Source organism: Mesoplodon densirostris, chromosome 5 (assembly GCF_025265405.1).
Source record: "Mesoplodon densirostris isolate mMesDen1 chromosome 5, mMesDen1 primary haplotype, whole genome shotgun sequence".
NCBI lineage: Eukaryota > Metazoa > Chordata > Mammalia > Artiodactyla > Ziphiidae > Mesoplodon > Mesoplodon densirostris.
In genome coordinates, this window is record NC_082665.1 from 82,149,868 (window position 1) to 82,167,290 (window position 17,423).

At 38.4% G+C, this 17,423-nt stretch overlaps 1 protein-coding gene across 2 annotated transcripts in view; it reads right to left on the reverse strand.

Annotated features, from left to right (window-relative positions):
* Positions 1-14,555, reverse strand: part of VEPH1 (ventricular zone expressed PH domain containing 1) — a 212,218-nt gene extending 197,663 nt beyond the window's left edge. For both annotated transcript variants that reach the window (XM_060099986.1, XM_060099985.1), the window contains exon 1: positions 14,418-14,555. In XM_060099986.1, coding sequence (XP_059955969.1) covers positions 14,418-14,555 — 138 coding nt within the window. The remainder of the gene's footprint in view (positions 1-14,417) is intronic.
* Between the last annotated feature and the right edge of the window lie 2,868 nt (positions 14,556-17,423).

Consider the following 17,423-nt stretch of genomic DNA (forward strand, 5'->3'; position numbering starts at 1 on the left):
AAAAATCCCTTTTGCCATGTAAGATAAAATCCATAGGTTCTGGAGTTTAAGATGTGGACATCTTTGGGGAACCATTATTCAGCCTACCACTGAGACGATGAGTACCAATTGCAGCACTGATACCAACTGGAGTGGTAGAGATCAATCAGCATCTCCTAGAAGCTGTTTCCGTATGGGAAGAAATGATTACATAAAGCAAATGGACTCACATGGTGCCAGGGGTAGACTGTAGTGGAGACTATGCTACACTGCCCAAATCCCCTGCTAGGAAAAAGACACTCATTTTCTCAGCTGGTTCATGGCCAAGTTTGCCTGCCAAAACTGTCCTTGGTCAAAGGAAATGGCCTCACCCAAGATTTTGTTTCTCCCTTGGAGCAGTCATTTTAAATTGGGTCCCTGGAACCCAGTTACCACAGAGCTTATATAGATGACATTGAGAAATGTACTAAACCATGCCTAAACAATCATTTAACAACAAATAGCAAAGAGATTTTCATTTGGTTGAAACAAGCCTCAGTAAAAGTTGAAGTTGCAAATCAATGAAAGCACATGGCATATATATGTGTCTTGGTTCATGAACACAAAGGTTCAATAACTTCCATGCTAAGAGAGTACTGAATTATTAGGAAATTTTGAAAAAGGTGCCTTGGAATGAGGCTGTAGCGTACAGGATAATGTCAGTGAGATTGTTGAACCAAAGGCATATATTCAAAGATTTCTAACTAGCAAGGTTGAGCAGCTGTCCATAAGGATAAATCACTTCACACTGGTCATAAGTTCTGCTGATATGTTAATATATTAGGTATAGGTGCACCAGTTAGGAACCTTCTTATTACTGTGAACCTCTTGAAGCTAATAATTTCTTATTCCATACCACTTCACTAAACATAAAGAGATTTCTCAACTGGAAATTTTATATATTCAAATTCCTATGTGTGACATGAAGAAAAATTTATTCTCTAAAAAGGAGATTTCCTCCAGTAAAGGGAAAAACCTGAATTAGTAGTTAACTGCTTCCTTCAGCAGATATTCAAAAAGACAAAGCAAAACAAACAAAAACAAAAAACAAAAAACCCCAACCTTTTAAATTCTTTTAATGATGTAACTGAATAGTTTAAAGCTTTTTGGTGAAGAATCAGCTTTGAAGTTAGGGTTTTACTGATTCACATTCCAGGAAACACCCTGTTCTTATGAAATATATATGTGTTCATATGTATGTGTTTATGCTTGAGCACAACATTGGGTTAGTACCCATGCATATTAAAATGAATATCTTCCAAGGACCAGATCTATTTAATAGCAAACACGTCAAGCTGAATTTAGAGATTCATTCTCACAGTGACCTGGTCATTGTCAATTTTAAAGTAATTTATCCTAAAGTAGTGGGCATGTCAAAATGAAGGAGTAGGACAATGAAAAAGCCACGCATTGTGCTGCTCCAGGTCTAGTTATCAGGATGGATCACTCCCACTCAGCCGTAGACACTACACCTCCACATCAACATCCATTAGCCTTTCAGTCACCCTTCTCTATGCTGTAAGCAGTCTTCAGGGAATGGCCTGCTGGCAGAAGGGAATGTGGAACCGCTGAAATAAAATGGTTAGTGGTGGGAAGAGTGGATTTGGCATGAAAGTAGAGGCTTGAGAGAGAAGAAGGGAGACATCTTATGGCAAAGGATGGACCATTTCTCTTCCCCTTTAGAGACAGTATAACATAGTGGTTATGAGCATGGGCTCTTGGGTCAGACTGCCCAAGCTCAAAGCTATGTTCTGGTCTTATCAGCTCTGCAATCTTGGGCAATCACTTATCTCTCTATAACTCAGTTGCCTAATCTTTAAAATTGGAATGTTGTTAATATTTACCTCCTACAGTCATAGTTGTGAGGATTAAATGAGCTAACATACAAGGAAAGGATTTACAACAGTCTGTGGCACATAGTAAGTACAGATAAAGGTTAGCTATTACTATGTTTATTATTTCTCTTAAGGATACCAGAACCCTAAAAGCCAGCCTTGGGTTTATAACTTACAGAGAATTACAGATATTGCCTTCTATGGTTACAATTTTTATACATTTATTCCATAACCACTAATTAACATTCAGCACAAAAAAGACCACATAGTTACTCCTCGGTTATGGTCACATTCTACATTGGCGTCCATACTGATAATCCTTTATATTTGTATCACTCTTTCCACTTTAAAAACCACACCTATATGCATACCTCATTTATTTTACCATTCCAAGAATCTCCAAAGTCAAGACACTAACACTGACAACAACAACAAAATCAAAAGCTGTCCCAGAGATGATAATATCACTGGAGTTCCCAGCAGAAGCAAGTATAAAACTACTTTGAGGGATAAAACACTCAACCCTCAAGCAATTCAGTATTCACACAAGTAAAATCCTTATTTAAACACAACTAAAGAATTCAAATTTATAAAACACTCAAGGAAATAAGAGACTGAGTTTCTAATAAGCAGATTAGATACTCAAAAATTTCAAGTAATAGAATTATTGATCTCAAATTATGCAATTATATGTTCAAAATGATTCAATGTATAAAGGAAAATTATTATTATTTTTTTTTTGCGGTACGCAGGCCTCTCACTGTTGTGGCCCCTCCCGTTGCAGAGCACAGGCTCCGGACGCGCAGGCTCAGCGGCCATGGCTCACGGGCCCAGCCGCTCCGCGGCATGTGGGATCTTCCCAGACTGGGGCACGAACCCGCGTCCCCTGCATCGGCAGGCGGACTCTCAACCACTGCGCCACCTGGGAAGCCCCAAAGAAAATTATTTTTATGAACAAAGACCAAGTCACTTTAAAAAGGACCCAAAAGATGTCAAAAAGAACCGAATGAAACTTAGAATGGAAACCAAATGAAACTTGGGTGGCAACCAAATTCCAACCCCCAAAGACTCAGTGGATTGGAATATAGAGCTGAGGAAACGAAAGAACAAAGTATCACATAGAGATGGAAAATATAAAAGATTAAGAGACATAGAGTTCCAAAATATTTTTTTCCTGTGATGAGAACCTTTAAGATCTACTCTCTCAGCAGCTTTCAAATATGCAATACAGTGTTATTAACTATCATCACAAGGGGGAAAATTTGTAACTTTGATGGTGATGGATGTTAACTGGACCTATTGTGGTGACCATTTTGCAATACATACAAATATCAAATCATTATGTTGTATACCTGAAGCTAACATAATGTTATATGTCAATTATACCACAATTAAAAAGAAAGAGAGACATGGATAAAATAGGATAGAATATAAAGGATATGAGGCAATTCTTTTTGTCTGCTTTGTTTACCATTATATTCCCAATATCTAAAAACATTGCTGGAAGATAGTAGGTACTCAAAACATATTTGTGGAATGCATAAATAAGTAAATAAATAGGATTTCCAGAAGGAGAGATTAGATGGAAAAGGCAATATTTGATATAATATTTAAGAACTTTCCAAGTTTGATAAAAGGCATAAAACTCAAAATCACAAAACACAATGAGGATTAAGTAGAAATACAGAAATAAAACCACATCTAGACACATAATAGTGAAAACCTATAACATCAAAGACACAGAAAATATTAAAACAGAAGAAAGTAGATTATGCATAAAGGAATGACAAACTGACAGCAGATTTCACAACAGCAATAGTATAGATTACTGAGGAATAAAAAGACTACAAATCTAGAAATCTATATCCAGGTAATTATCATTCAAAATTAAGGGCAAAATAAAGACAAAAAGTCTGAAAAACAGAAGAACAAACATTGAGAGGGTTTATTACTAACAGGCCTTCACTGAAGGGGCTTTAAAAGGTATACTTCAGAAAGTAGGAATTTGGATTCAAAAGAAAAAAAAAAGGAGGAAGAGAATAAAAAAAAAAAGAATGGTGAGAAAAGAAACAGTACCTTAGGTGCTCAAAGTAAGGATTGGCTGAATTTAAAAAAACAAATCAGTAATTTTAAAGAATAGTTTTAAGGGCATTAAACAAGGTAGAATAAAAGTGCTGCTTAAGAATATGTAAGATGAGTATTAAAGTGTTCCAACTTCCTTGTGGTAATAGGAGGAGAATAGAGCCATTGCGTAACTTAGACAAATTCATTATAATTTATCAGATGTAAGAAGGTGTCAATTATAAGACCTACCATTATGAAGAAAGAGAAAAATGTGCCATTTAATTGTGAGTTACATCATGCCTTAAAGAAAACCTTATGCACAACATGAATTCGTTTCTTTGAAATTTCTTTCATCTATTCTAAGGGAATTGCCTGTTTCTTCTGCTTTCAGTTGCACTACTTACTATATTTTATTTTATTCTTTTTTCTTACTATATTTTAATAGGCAATCTTTTACAAATACCTCAGTAATAAAAAGGTGTTTTTATTTTGTTTTGTTTTAGGTTCCATAAAGTTCTCAGTTACTGTTTCTCAAGAAAAGATGGAATTTCTATCTTTCCCCCAATGATGAATATTTCATTCACTAACACAAAATTTCTACCCTGGTCCTCTCTTTCCATGCCTTTCTGCATTGCTAATAAGTTTTTGTTTCAGTGCCACATTATATTAAGAAGTTTTGAAACATTTTAAATGTATATTTAACTCAATATTGGTAATAATAATGCACATAATTTAGTTGGAATGGTAACAATATACAAAGCTATTATAAGTTCATGCATACGTGGGCAATGACAACTATATTATGCCTATTGCCTGGCCCATAGCAACTGTCAGATTGCAATCAATTATAAAATGTATACTTGTTTCAGAGATACAGATATGTGAAAAGTATCTTAGAATTGATGAAATATAGTGAGTATGTTTGCTAAAATTTTAAAGGTAACTACTAAGAGACTAGAAATAGAAATTTTAAATTTTTAAATGCCTCTCTTAGCAATTGGCAGTCCAAGCAAAAACAATTTCATTAAGCCTATAGAAAATTTGAACAATATAATTAATAAGAATTCTTTAATTGACAAGCTTAATATCTTATGCTCAATGATTAGAAAATATGCATTCTTCTTGGGCACATATGAAACATGTAAAGAGGCAGGCAGTATAGTCTGGTGCTAAGAACAGTTTCTGAAGCCAAACTCTCTGAACTTGATTCTTGGCTCTACAATTTACTAGCTATATAATCTTGGACAAGTTAAATTACTAAACTCTCTGTGTCTCAGTTTCCTTGTCTATAAAATGGGGATAATAGTAGTATATTTATCTCAAAAGTTTAGAAAGGAGTAAGCATATTAACTTGTGATAAGCTCTTAGAACAGTTCCTGGAACAAAGCAACTGCTACATAAGCATTAGCTATTACTGTTTGCACAGATTAGCCATAAACTACGCTACAAAGCAAGTCAACCATTTCCAAACAATTGGTATCATGCAGTTAACATTCTTTGACTACAATGCAGTTAAATTTTAACTCAACAAGATTACAAATATTCTTTGGGACATTAAAGCACAACCTTCTAACTTACTTATGAGTCAAAGAGTGAATCACAATCAATAAAGTATTTAGAATTTATAATGAAAATACTATGTCTCAAAAACTTGTAGGATGAAGCTAAGTGGTACTTAGAAAGAAATCTATCATCTTAAGTGCTTATATTAAAAAATAAGAAAGTAAAAAAAGCAATAAGCTAATCATACAACTCAGGAGATGAGTAAAAAAAAAAAAAAAAAAAAAAACCAGAATACAACCAGAGAAAGAACAAAGAGGAAAATTATAAACATTAAAAAAGAAATTAATAATAAAGAAAGATCCTATATAGATGCTAAAAGCTTTAAAAAAAGACAAAATTCTAAAAATATTGATGAAAGAAAATATCAGTGAAAAAGAGCATTTAAATACAGATGCAGCAGAACACACACACACAAAATAATGCAAACATTTTTATGCCAATCAATTTGAAAACTCAGATAAGATGTATAATTTCCTAGAAATTATATTTTACCAAAAGTGACTGAAGCAAAAATCCTTCCATTTTCTTCAAAGAAATTGAATCAGTACCTCAAAAATCTACCCCAGAAAACCAACCAAACAAACAAACTCATGGTGCCCCAAGGGTGTTCTGTGAGATCAAGGACTAGATCATCACCACCTTATAAAACTGTTGTATATAATAGAAATGTGGAGATATTTCCCAACTCATTTTATGAGACTAGTATTTATACTTTGATACCAAAGCCAGGTAAAATTAGTAGAAGAAAGGATAATTATAGGCCAAGCTTACAGTTCCAAAGCTCCTTTAAAAATATGAAACCAAATCAGGAAATATATTAAAATAAATGTAAAATTTTATTTTATCCCAGGAGTGCAACAATGGCTTTATATTTTAAAAATCTATTACTGCAGTTCACCACATTAACAGATTAAAAGGGAAAATTGGATTATCTAGAAAGGGCAGAAAAAGCAGTTGATAAACTTTAACAATTCTTAGAAAAATACAAATGAAAGGGAATCTCCTTAATCTGACAAAAGGTATTAACCAAAAGCCTGGAGCAAACGTTATACTTACGTTGTAAAGTCAGAAAGCTTCCTTTAAAGAAGGAAAAAAGTATATCTGCTATTCCTATTCTATTCAACATTGTTCTCAAGAGCTAGTCAGGACAAGGAGACAGAGAAATCAAATAAAAGACGTAAGAATTGAGAAGGAAGAAACAAAACCATCATTATTTTAAGATAATGATTGTATATATAAAAAATTCCAAAGAATGTGCTTCTCTTTTCTTAAAAAAAATCCTTTCTTGTACTCCCTAATTCTTTCTAATTACCACTCCATTTCCCTGTTCCTCTTGGTAGGAAAATGCCCAGAGTTGTCACGGCTCATTTTCTCCAAATCTCCTCCCATTCTGTCTTAAACTCCAATCCAGTTTTCACTCCTCTCTACCCAATGATACTGTTTTTGTCAAGTCACAATGACCTTCATGTGCTGCAATAATGGTCAATTCTCACATCACTTGACCTATCAGCAGCATTTGACATCCTCTGTCCTTGATAGTGTCCACTTGGCTCTCAGGACATCATGCTCTTCTGACTTTCTTCCTCTTTCACTGGACCCTTCTCTCAGTCTACTTTACTTATCCTCCTTCATCATCTTTTTGATCTTTGTGCACTGGACTCAGCCCTTGGACTTTCTTCTTCTCTGTCTACACTCACTCCCTTGGTGATCCCATCCAGTCTCAAGGCTGATGAGTTCCAAAATTAAAATGTCCAGCCCAGACTTCTCTGCTCAACTCCAGACTCATATATCCAACTACCTACACTATTATCTCTGCTCAGATGTCTGACAACTCAGACTTTACATGTCCGAAGAACTCTTGATTCCTTTCTACCTCTCCCCCAAATCTGTTCCTCCCAGTCTTCTCCATTTTACTTAACAATAATTTTATCATTTTAGTTTTTCAGGCCAAAAATCTTCGAGTCCTTTCTCTCTCTCTTTTTACATGCCGTACCCATATCAACGAATCTTGTTTGTACCTCTTTCAAAATGTATCCAGAATCTGAACACTTCTTATCACCTCTATTGCTCCAAGAGTCTCTGTTGTTTCTCATATCTGGATTATTGCAGAAGCAGGTTAATTGGCTGCCCTGTTTCCACTTTTGCCTTTTTGCAGACTCTTTTCAAAACAGGAAAAGGAAAGTCAGATCATGTTACTTCTCTGGTCAGAACTCTCCAACTCTCTGCCCAAGGACCAATATGATCCAGCCTGCCCTTTCCTTCTAACCCAATCTCCTATGATCTTTCCACTTTGCTCCCTCTGCTGCAAGCACACTGACCTCCTTGCTGTTCCTCAAAAACTCTAGGCTGCCCTCAACTTAAGGACCTTTGTACTTGATGGTTCCTCTACCTGAAATGATTTCCTGCAGGTATCCACAGGTAATGCTCCCTCATCTCCTTCAAGTTTTGCTTAAATGTCATCTTCTTAGTATGGCCTGCCTTGTCTGCTCTGCTTAAAATTTCAAACCTCCTATTTTATGTCCCCATTCTTTGTTTTATTTTTCTACATAGCACTTATCCTCTTCTAATATACTACATATTTTCCTTATTTATTTTATTTTCTGCCTCACCCAATTAAATGGATGAAGGCAGAGTATTTTTTTTTTTTGGTCTATTTTACTTACTCCTATGTCCTCAGCATAGAAGTGTCTGGAACATAGTAGGTACCTAATAAATATTTGTTGAATAAATGGAAAAAAATTTATAAGTAATAAGAGAGTTGAGGGAGTTTACTGGACATAATATTACTATACAAGTGTCATTTATACTATTATCACCTCAAAAATAGTTGGAAAATATAATTTTTTAAAAGGGTACCATTTATAACTTCAGCTAAAAACATAAAATATTTACAACTTTTAAAGAATGTACAAGACTCAAGGGCCTTAAGAAAAAAAATCATAAAACCTTATTGAAAGATATTGAAGAAGATCTAAATAAATGGACAGATGAACATTATCTACAGATAAAAAAATGGTACCATAAAGATGTTAATTTTCTTCAAATTAATCTATAGATATAATGAAATTTCAATCAAGATACTGACAGAATTATTCATGAAACTTGAGAAGCTTAATACAAAATTATTAAAGAACAGAAATGAATCAAAACAATTTTAAAGAAAGAGTTTGGGGATACTCATCCTATTGGATATCAAGATGTTACAGTAAAAGGCAAGCTGGGCTTCCCTGGTGGTGCAGTGGTTGAGAGTCCGCCTGCCGAGGCAGGGGACGCGGGTTCGTGCCCCAGTCCGGGAAGATCCCACGTGCCGCGGAGCGGCTGGGCCCGTTAGCCATGGCCGCTGAGCCTGCACATCCGGAGCCTGTGCTCCGCAACGGGAGAGGCCACAACAGTGAGAGGCCTGTGTACCGCAAAAAAAAAAAAAGGCAAGCTATATTTGGAGTAAGAGACATGCAACATGCACAAAGTGACAAAGGATTTGTAGAAAAATATACAAACAAACTCCTTTAACAAGAACAGATTCTTTTTAAACCTCAAGAGAAAAATGGAAAGAAAAAAAAAAACCCAAACCATAAAGAGGTGCTTTACTGAAAAGAAAACTCAATGGCAAATACCAAATAAACATATGAAGAAATGGCCAGACTCCCTAATAATGAGAGGAGTGAGAGTTTAAATAACAATCAGACACTGCTTCACTTAAACTGACACTTTAAAAATCTGATAAAAGCAAGCATTGATCAGGAAATAAAGCCACTGGGACTCTCATACTGTACATGTCTGATGAGAGTGTAAATTGGTAAAACCACATTGGAGGGCAATTTGGTGGTTTATCAGAAAATTGAAAGTACACAAAACCCCAAAATTAGTTGTTTCACTACTGATTGTGTACACTAGATATTAAGCACATTTGCCAAAATTGTTAATTATAAGAATGTTTGCTGCAGCACTGTTAAAATAGTGAATGTCCATCAAAAAAAGACTGGATAAAAAAAAAAAAAAGACTGGATAAATAAATTATGGCATAGTCATGTGATGGAATACACTATTGCACTGAAAACAAAAGTATTGGAACTACATGTACCGACATAGATAAACCTCAAAAACATAACATTGAGACTTATGACGCTATTTATATAAAGTTTAAAAACATGAACTACAGTGCTATAAATCATTTCTGAGCCATGCATATGTAACAAAGAAATAAAAACACGTATGGATAAATACCACAACAGGATATTGGTTTCCTTAAGAGAGGAAAGGGAGGAGCACTGGGTTAGAGAGACACATGCAGGTGATAACAATTTTATTTAATTTCTTAAATTTGGTGATTTTTGTGTACCTAACATTTTTTATTGTTAAAAAATTAAAGAGAACTGGAAGACGGGTAGATCGATTAGGCATGGGTGAGCGTCGTGGGAAAGGTGGTGCTGAGAGTATGAGAAGAGGCTGAATAGATAGGGAGAGAGTCTCACCTGGGTAGTCTGGAAAGAGGGAGCCTAGGTAGTCCAGATAAGACTTGAAATGAAAAGACAAAACTTAAAGGTGTATTTGGGAACTTAGAATTTCGAGTGAGAAGTCACTTTCTCAAATCAAGCCTGAGGATAAAATATCTTCCAGCTCTGTTTTAGAGTAACTGATGGGAAAAAAGGACATGGACTGCAGAGCAGTCTAGTAACATTCGATTGTTTTATGAGTGACTTTGGGGGAAGGATTAGAGGCTTGCTTACTGAATTTTCAGATTCTGCAAAGCTGGGAATGATAACTAATATATTGGACAGAATCATGGTTTTTTAAAAGGTATAAACATTCTGGAATGAGGGCCTAAAGACAAGAATATTATTTCAATGGTTAAAATGTGACATTCTATACTTAAAAATTTTTTTTCAAGTTATCTGATTACAAATCTTGATTTAACCTGAGGGTCTTGGCACATCAAAGGATAAAATGTGGCCAACGGTGTGATGTTACTATTGAAAAGAAGTTTTAGAAGCAGAGTATCTGACTAGAATCAGCAACTGTTCCAAGCAATTGGTTCAAGTATCAGGCAATGATAAATTACAATAATAAATTTAAAAGATTCCAGGGGAGGGTAACCAAAATTCTGAGAACATAGGCTACAAAGAGGCATCCTCCAAAAATCTGGAAAAAAGATTGCCCTTTGAGGATTAAACAAACAAAAAAACCCCACTTGTATGAGTGGGATTAGCTAATAACTACAGGGCTAACACAAGACACTACCTATACATGGGTGACTTTACAGGTAAGTTAAATACAATCTCAGGGAGGTAGGGCTAAAATGTGATTATAATAGAGGAGGAAGACGCCTAATCAGTAATAATATTCCTTGTCTAGAGAAAGACTGAGTAAATAGAGTCGGGGAGAATAGCATGGAACACACAATAATTCTGACAGACATGAGTTATACTTTTCATTATAAATCACTAAGTCACCATTATATTTCATACTTCTGATAGCATGATTTAAATAGCATTTCTCACATACTGACAAAATTGAGTTTCCAGACCAGAGACTGGTGTAAACTGTCCCTGCTACAGGCCCTTCTTTGTCACGAAAAACATAAGGATATTCAGCTGGGAAGAGAAGCCAGAGGTGAGACCTGATACCTATCTGCACATGTTTAAAGTTCTTCTTGTAGGAACAGAGGTTAGATTCTCCTGATTGTTGAGGGCAGAGAATAGAACAAAGAATAGTAGAAAGAAAATACATGGACTGCGATTTTATTAGGCCAAAGCGGGGGAACACACTAACAATTTGAACTTCCAACAGTGAGACAGCTATCTCTTTGACAGTTAGGATTCTTTGTTCATAAGCAGCAGAAAAAGTTTGGATAACTGTCGCAAAATAAACAAACAAATAAAATAATTAACAGATACGAGGTGGCTTGCAGATTTGAAGGGAAATTTGTAGTATCTAGCCTTAGAAAGGCAATGACTGAGGCAGCTATAGTCATAGAGGGACAGGAAGCGAGGTCTGTTTCTTTGGGACACCATCATCATGATAGCTCACCCTTTGCTGATTTCTTTCCTAGAATTACTGGGAAAGAAAATCTGATTGGCATAGCTTGGGTCAGGTGTCCCCACTCCTGCCTTCCCCCCTCCCTGGCAAAGGCAAAGTAGAAAACCTTGACTCAAGGCCCCATCAAGGAAGGCTTCATGCAATGGGAAGGGGCAATTTACCAAAGGAAAATGGAGGAGCAGGAAAAAAATATCAGAAACCTACTATGTCCCCATCATTGCAAAAACAGAAGGAGAGGCCACCTATTTGTCGAGAATCCTAAAGAAGGGATTTCTGTCATGGAAGGAAGTTGGACAAGACAGTTTAGAAGGTCCTTCCAGTTCTATGTTTCTAAAGAGGAATTGAGAAGTGGAATTGATTACTGAGATCCAGGGTCATTAGGAAAGGCCTAAGAAGGAATATTTATCTGATCTTGGTTATAAGGGAAGGATGAGATGCAGCTAACAGGGAAGTAACCATAGAGTAGGCATGGTCGTTCAGGGGACTGATCACTGGCATTGGTTATTGAATGTCATGGGTATTGAGGTATCACGGAAACACTTTGAACAATGGAGAGACATGTAATAAAACCTGGCTTAGGAAATCTAAGCTGGTAACTGTTAGTAGATTGAACTAGAGAAAAGCAAGGCCAAAGGCAGGGAGATCAATCGGTTTGAGAGCCTAAGCCAAGGTGATAGCAGCAGGAAGGGAAGGGAAGCAGCAGAAGAGAGGCATTTCTCATGCAGTGCCTACAGAATTCACAGGAAAAGGCGAGAGTGAGAGAAAGAGATCAAGAATGACTCCAGGTTTCAAACCTGGAGATCTAGGAAAAGGGTAGTATAACTGGAAGAAAGGTGACAACTTCTAATTTAGATATATTGAATCTGAGGTGATGGATATCAATTAGTACGAGCTTGAAATTCAGCAAGAGATATGAAGGCTGAAAACATAGATCCTGGATTCCCCCATGTAGAGATTGCACTTGAGGATATATGAATCGATGACTTTCTATAAGAAAAGTATAATGCAAAAGGGCAATTAAGTCCTTTTAGAAAGAGGTAACCACTAAGAACTAGAACCACCAGAAATCATTTCAGGAATAATGAAACTTGAACTGGCTTTTAAAGGAGGGGAGGTGGGAAGGAATGCCAAACAGGGACATGTTTATAACTAGGATTGATCAGCAAATTTCCAAACTGGATTGATCAACATGATCCCTGCATTTAAAAATTGGAATGATCTGCATGATTTCTCTAAAAAAAAATTATTCTCTTTATTCTGCCACCTATCTACTCTGTGCCATGGTTACAGATAGAGAATGGAAGAAATGGGATGTGACAGGAATTAGGAGACGTAGATCTCAGGAGAACTACTAGCTCTCCAGACCTACTAGTCTCGTGGGATGCTAAGTGGAGGGCTTAAAGTATGGACAGTGCTCTTGATGACAAAGGACATGCCAGCCTTAATGGTGAAAAGTGGGCACACATAATAGAACTCCCCAGTCCCGAAATTCTGAATTTGACATCTGTGAGACAAAGCAATTGATGAAGAAACAGAAGAAATCACTGACACTAGTGACCTCTAGTGGAAATAGGCTTCAGGGAAATATAGATACAGATACCTAGATATACATATTTTCCATGAGATTAGATAAAATCAGTAGCACATTCAGCCAGTTTATTTCCAGAGGAGTGCGAAGGAAGGGACTGCTGGAAATAGCACACAAATCCTACCCAGAAAGCGGAAATGTTCCAGGAATACTTTGTTTTCTGACTCAGACTAAGTTGATTAATTTTCTGGACACATAATTGCTGTCAAAGACATTACCTGAGAAAAAAATAGCGTTTGGGCAGTGACTTCACTTGTCACTGGGCGGACTTGGCACGTTAATGGCAGCCAACAAGAGAACATGCTGACAGATTTGATGAGGAAGCAGCACTGGTTGCTGTTCCTTTTAAGCATCTTTTCATTATGACATGGAAGAAAGCTGTTATCTCTGAAATATGTACATATTTGCTATTCAGTATTTTATGGCCGGTGTCCTGTCTCTTTCCTTTGCCTGGTGGGTGTTTGTGCCAAGTGTTGGCAAAAACACTGTTGAGCTGGGAGGATGGGAGGGGATAACTGGTGGCCTTGGCCTTTGAAATGGGACCAACCTCCAAGCACAGTCAAGAAGGTCAACATCAGACCACGCCAAGCACTCCACACGCACTCTCTTTGAGAAGTGCTTTCAGGATATATAATCTTGACACTGAGCAAAAGCGAAGGAATGGGAGGGTTGATGGAGGTTTTAAGTTTGTCTCATCATACTGGGGGCTAATAATGGGTGAGTTGAATTAAATGGGTGGGGGGGTGTAGAAAAAGGGGCAAAGGAAAGGTTCAAAAAATGGAGATTATACAGAAGCAAACAGAATCAGCGTTATTAAGCCCTGGGCAACTGTCACTTCTGGCAGCAGAGTGATAGTTGTCCTGGTCTCCTATTACCTGTGTGGCAGGAGGTGTCACCTTGCCTTCTTTCATTATTTAACCCCCATCTCACACGCTGCTTTGTTTACTGATGCTCTTGTTCAGCTTGGTGGGTTTGCTTTCCCCCAGATTTGCTCCCTCTCCTCTCCATGTCATTTCACGGATGTAGAAACAACCTTTAGACAGCCTTTCGTGAGAATTCCACTCTGGTCTGTAATTTCCAGAGTTCTGGTCTCTGTGAATGGGCAAAAGGTGGTCTGGCTGCTCCCCAAGTCAAAGACTTCCCTGGTATTATTTCTTAGATGCCAGCTAAACCACAGAGAAGAGTTAAGAGAGACCAACATGAGTGGTCCTTCCTCTTTCCTCTGCAAAGATCTTTTCCCCCAGGATTTGTACAGTCATTTAGCTCCAGAATAGGTCATTTCAGGGGTCTAGTCTAAGAACGAGTTTACTTACTGAAGATGAGCTAATGATTTTAATTTGCTCCAAGGCTTCTGTCAGGCTGTCTTCAATCTCAGAGTCATCTAAGGAGAAGAGGTCGCCGGCTCGTGAAAGATCTTTTTGTCCCAAGACCAGTCTGAAGAGTTGATGCATGCTGAGGAGTCTGATATGTCTGTAGGCCCAGGACCATGTGTCTCAGTCACCAGAGGTTAGTGAGACAAAAACATGTAGCAGGACATAGACTTCGTATTCCTTGAAAGGTCATTTTTCTCCAGACTTTGAGGTTTTCTTTGACACTCTCTGCAAGAGAAAAAAAATGACACAAGATAGCCTTTAGTAGGACGGCATGAGCTCAGAATGTGAACTTGGTGCCCAGAAGAGAGAGAGGAAAACAAAGACATTTGGAAATGTGCATGGAATCACAGATTCTGGCTTGGTGATCTTCAAAAGAACTCTTTCCTTATTTTGTCTCAAGAAGTCCTGTCAAAAATGATTATATTTCTCCAGAATTTAATTTGAGCCTCAAAAAAGCAGCTTAAATCCCCTACTTTTCTCCTTTCTATATCCTCTCCTTCTCTCCCTGCCACAAGGAAACAAGTGGACCAGCAACAAATATGCCCAATACTTGCCAGATTTTCCCCAAACAGATTCCCATGGGAACCAAACAGAAAAGGGCAATGAAAGGAAGATAGAACACAGGAAACACCTTTTAGACCCACTGCCTGTTTCCTGGATGTGGAAACCGATGCTTAACTTACCTCCTTGGCTGGGCTTCTTTGCTGTATTGACAACAGGAGCTTCCTGAACCTCAGTCCAGAAGGTGCCCTATTCTTACGTACTCTCTAAACAAATGGCTATGAAATAAAGAACTCTGCCTGGGAGTATGAGACCAGATAAATCTCTATAGAATGTGAGTGTGAACTTGAACACAGAGCTTGAAGGTGAGAACGTTGCAATGAAGGCTAAAGAGGAAGGGTTTTAGGATCGGGCAATCTTCCCTCTATTCCCAAAGTTGAAATAATAAAGTCCCATTGTAGTTCTTACTTAACAGCCCACAGAGAGTAAGGCAATGGTACCAATTAAATAACTGGTTATTCTCAAAAGATTCTTTCTGGGCCTAATAAAACCATAGACCATTTGCACTGGTAGAGACCTTAGCAATCATTTCATAACCAGGGAGGTTTAAGACTTCCTTGAGGCCTCGCGGTAGCTGTGGCGGTGCTCTTCTCCTGACCTCAGGCCAGTGGGTTCCCCTCAAGTTTACATTAGAGTGGAGTCACCTCATACATACGGGTAACTTACAAGTGCAGCCACTTGTTCCGAGAGTGAGAGCTGAGAGTAATTTAGGTAACATAGCAATGTATGTAACATAAGCGATTCTGCCCAGCATTTCGGTCTGAATGTGTTCCTCAGAGTGAGTGTGAAAAGGGAGAGTCTGCTGCTCCCTTGGGTGTCCCCCCCGTGAGCTGTCACCGTGGCAGCACCTCTCTGTGCTGAAAGCACTTTTAAAGTTTAAAGATACGTACTCTCCATACAACACGCTCTCTAAACACAAGCCACATCCCTCATCAGGCACCTAACTAAAGAAACTATCTGTAATATTCCAAACGGTACAATTTATAGGCCATTGAAGAGATTTCAAGGGTAGTATTGGCTACATGCAACTTTTTTTTTTTTCTTTTTGCGGTACGTGGGCCTCTCACTGCTGTGGCCTCTCCCGTTGCGGAGCACAGGCTCCGGACGCGCAGGCTCAGCAGCCATGGCTCACGGGACCAGCCGCTCCGTGGCATGTGGGATCCTCCCAGACCGGGCACGAACCTGTGTCCCCTGCATCGGCAGGCGGACTCTCAACCACTGCGCCACCAGGGAAGCCCCCTACATGCAACTTTTGCACTACCTACCAGCTTTAGAAAAATGACGCCCAATACTTACATATGCTTGTCTATATGCCAGATCCTGGATGCTTTGTAAACATGAACTCACTTAATCATCATAACAACTGTATGAGGCTATTTCATTCCTATTTTACAGGTGAGGAACACAAGGCATTAAATAACTTGTCTAAGCCACATAGCTAGTAGATTAGAGAGCTGGAATTTGGACCCAGAGACTCCAGTGCTGGGCTCCCAGTTCATAACTGCTGTGGACTGATGATGACACGTAAGGCTCCACGTGAGGCTCCCGTTAGGAGTAGAAACCTCATTAGTAACGTTTGAGGATGAAGATATGGGTAGGGTCATAAAGCAAGAAAATGAATTCCTCTTGCCTCCTACACTGACCCTGCATCCTTGTCCATCTACACCCTGGGATTTAGGCTAACCAGAGAGCAGGAGAGTCACAAGGAAGAGAGGCTTAGAGGATGAGAAAAGAACGAGAGGGGTGGGGAAGGTTCCAGGGGATGGGGAGAGAGGAGAGTGAGGATCCTACAAAGGACCTTTGCATCCTGGCAAATGTGAAGGGGTGAATTACAATATCTACAAGAAAAATTAGGGCAGCGTTTTCCTGAATTTTCCCCTGCTCCCCTCGCCCTCCCCCACCCAGGTATTTGCAATGACAGAGTCTCCGTGAAATAATATTCAGGAAAATAAGGTATTGGATGGAAATTACTTCACCTTGACCAGTCAGCTTGTTGGTCACTATCAGGCACTTCTGGAAGCAGATTGAGCTGCCCCAGACATAGCAGAGCTGGAACTCTGAGAAGGAGAAGAAATACGTGCTGGGAGAGAGGGGCACCCACAGGGTTCTCCTGGGCTCCTTCTTTTTTTTCACACTTGCGGTGACACCTGGTGTGGAGTCCCGCACTCATGCTTCCAGCTGCAGCTGCTACTTTTGTGTGTCCACCATGTGCAACACTGTTGTTCAACACATAGTAGCCATACATGAAAACTTTCACACATCCAGGGGTGGAGGAGGGGGAGAGGGGCTTGTACCAAACATTCTACATTACAAGGACGGCCCAGAGAAAAGCCCCCGAGGTACTACAAAAGGAAGTTTGGGCAAGTACGGGGGAGAGAGAGATCT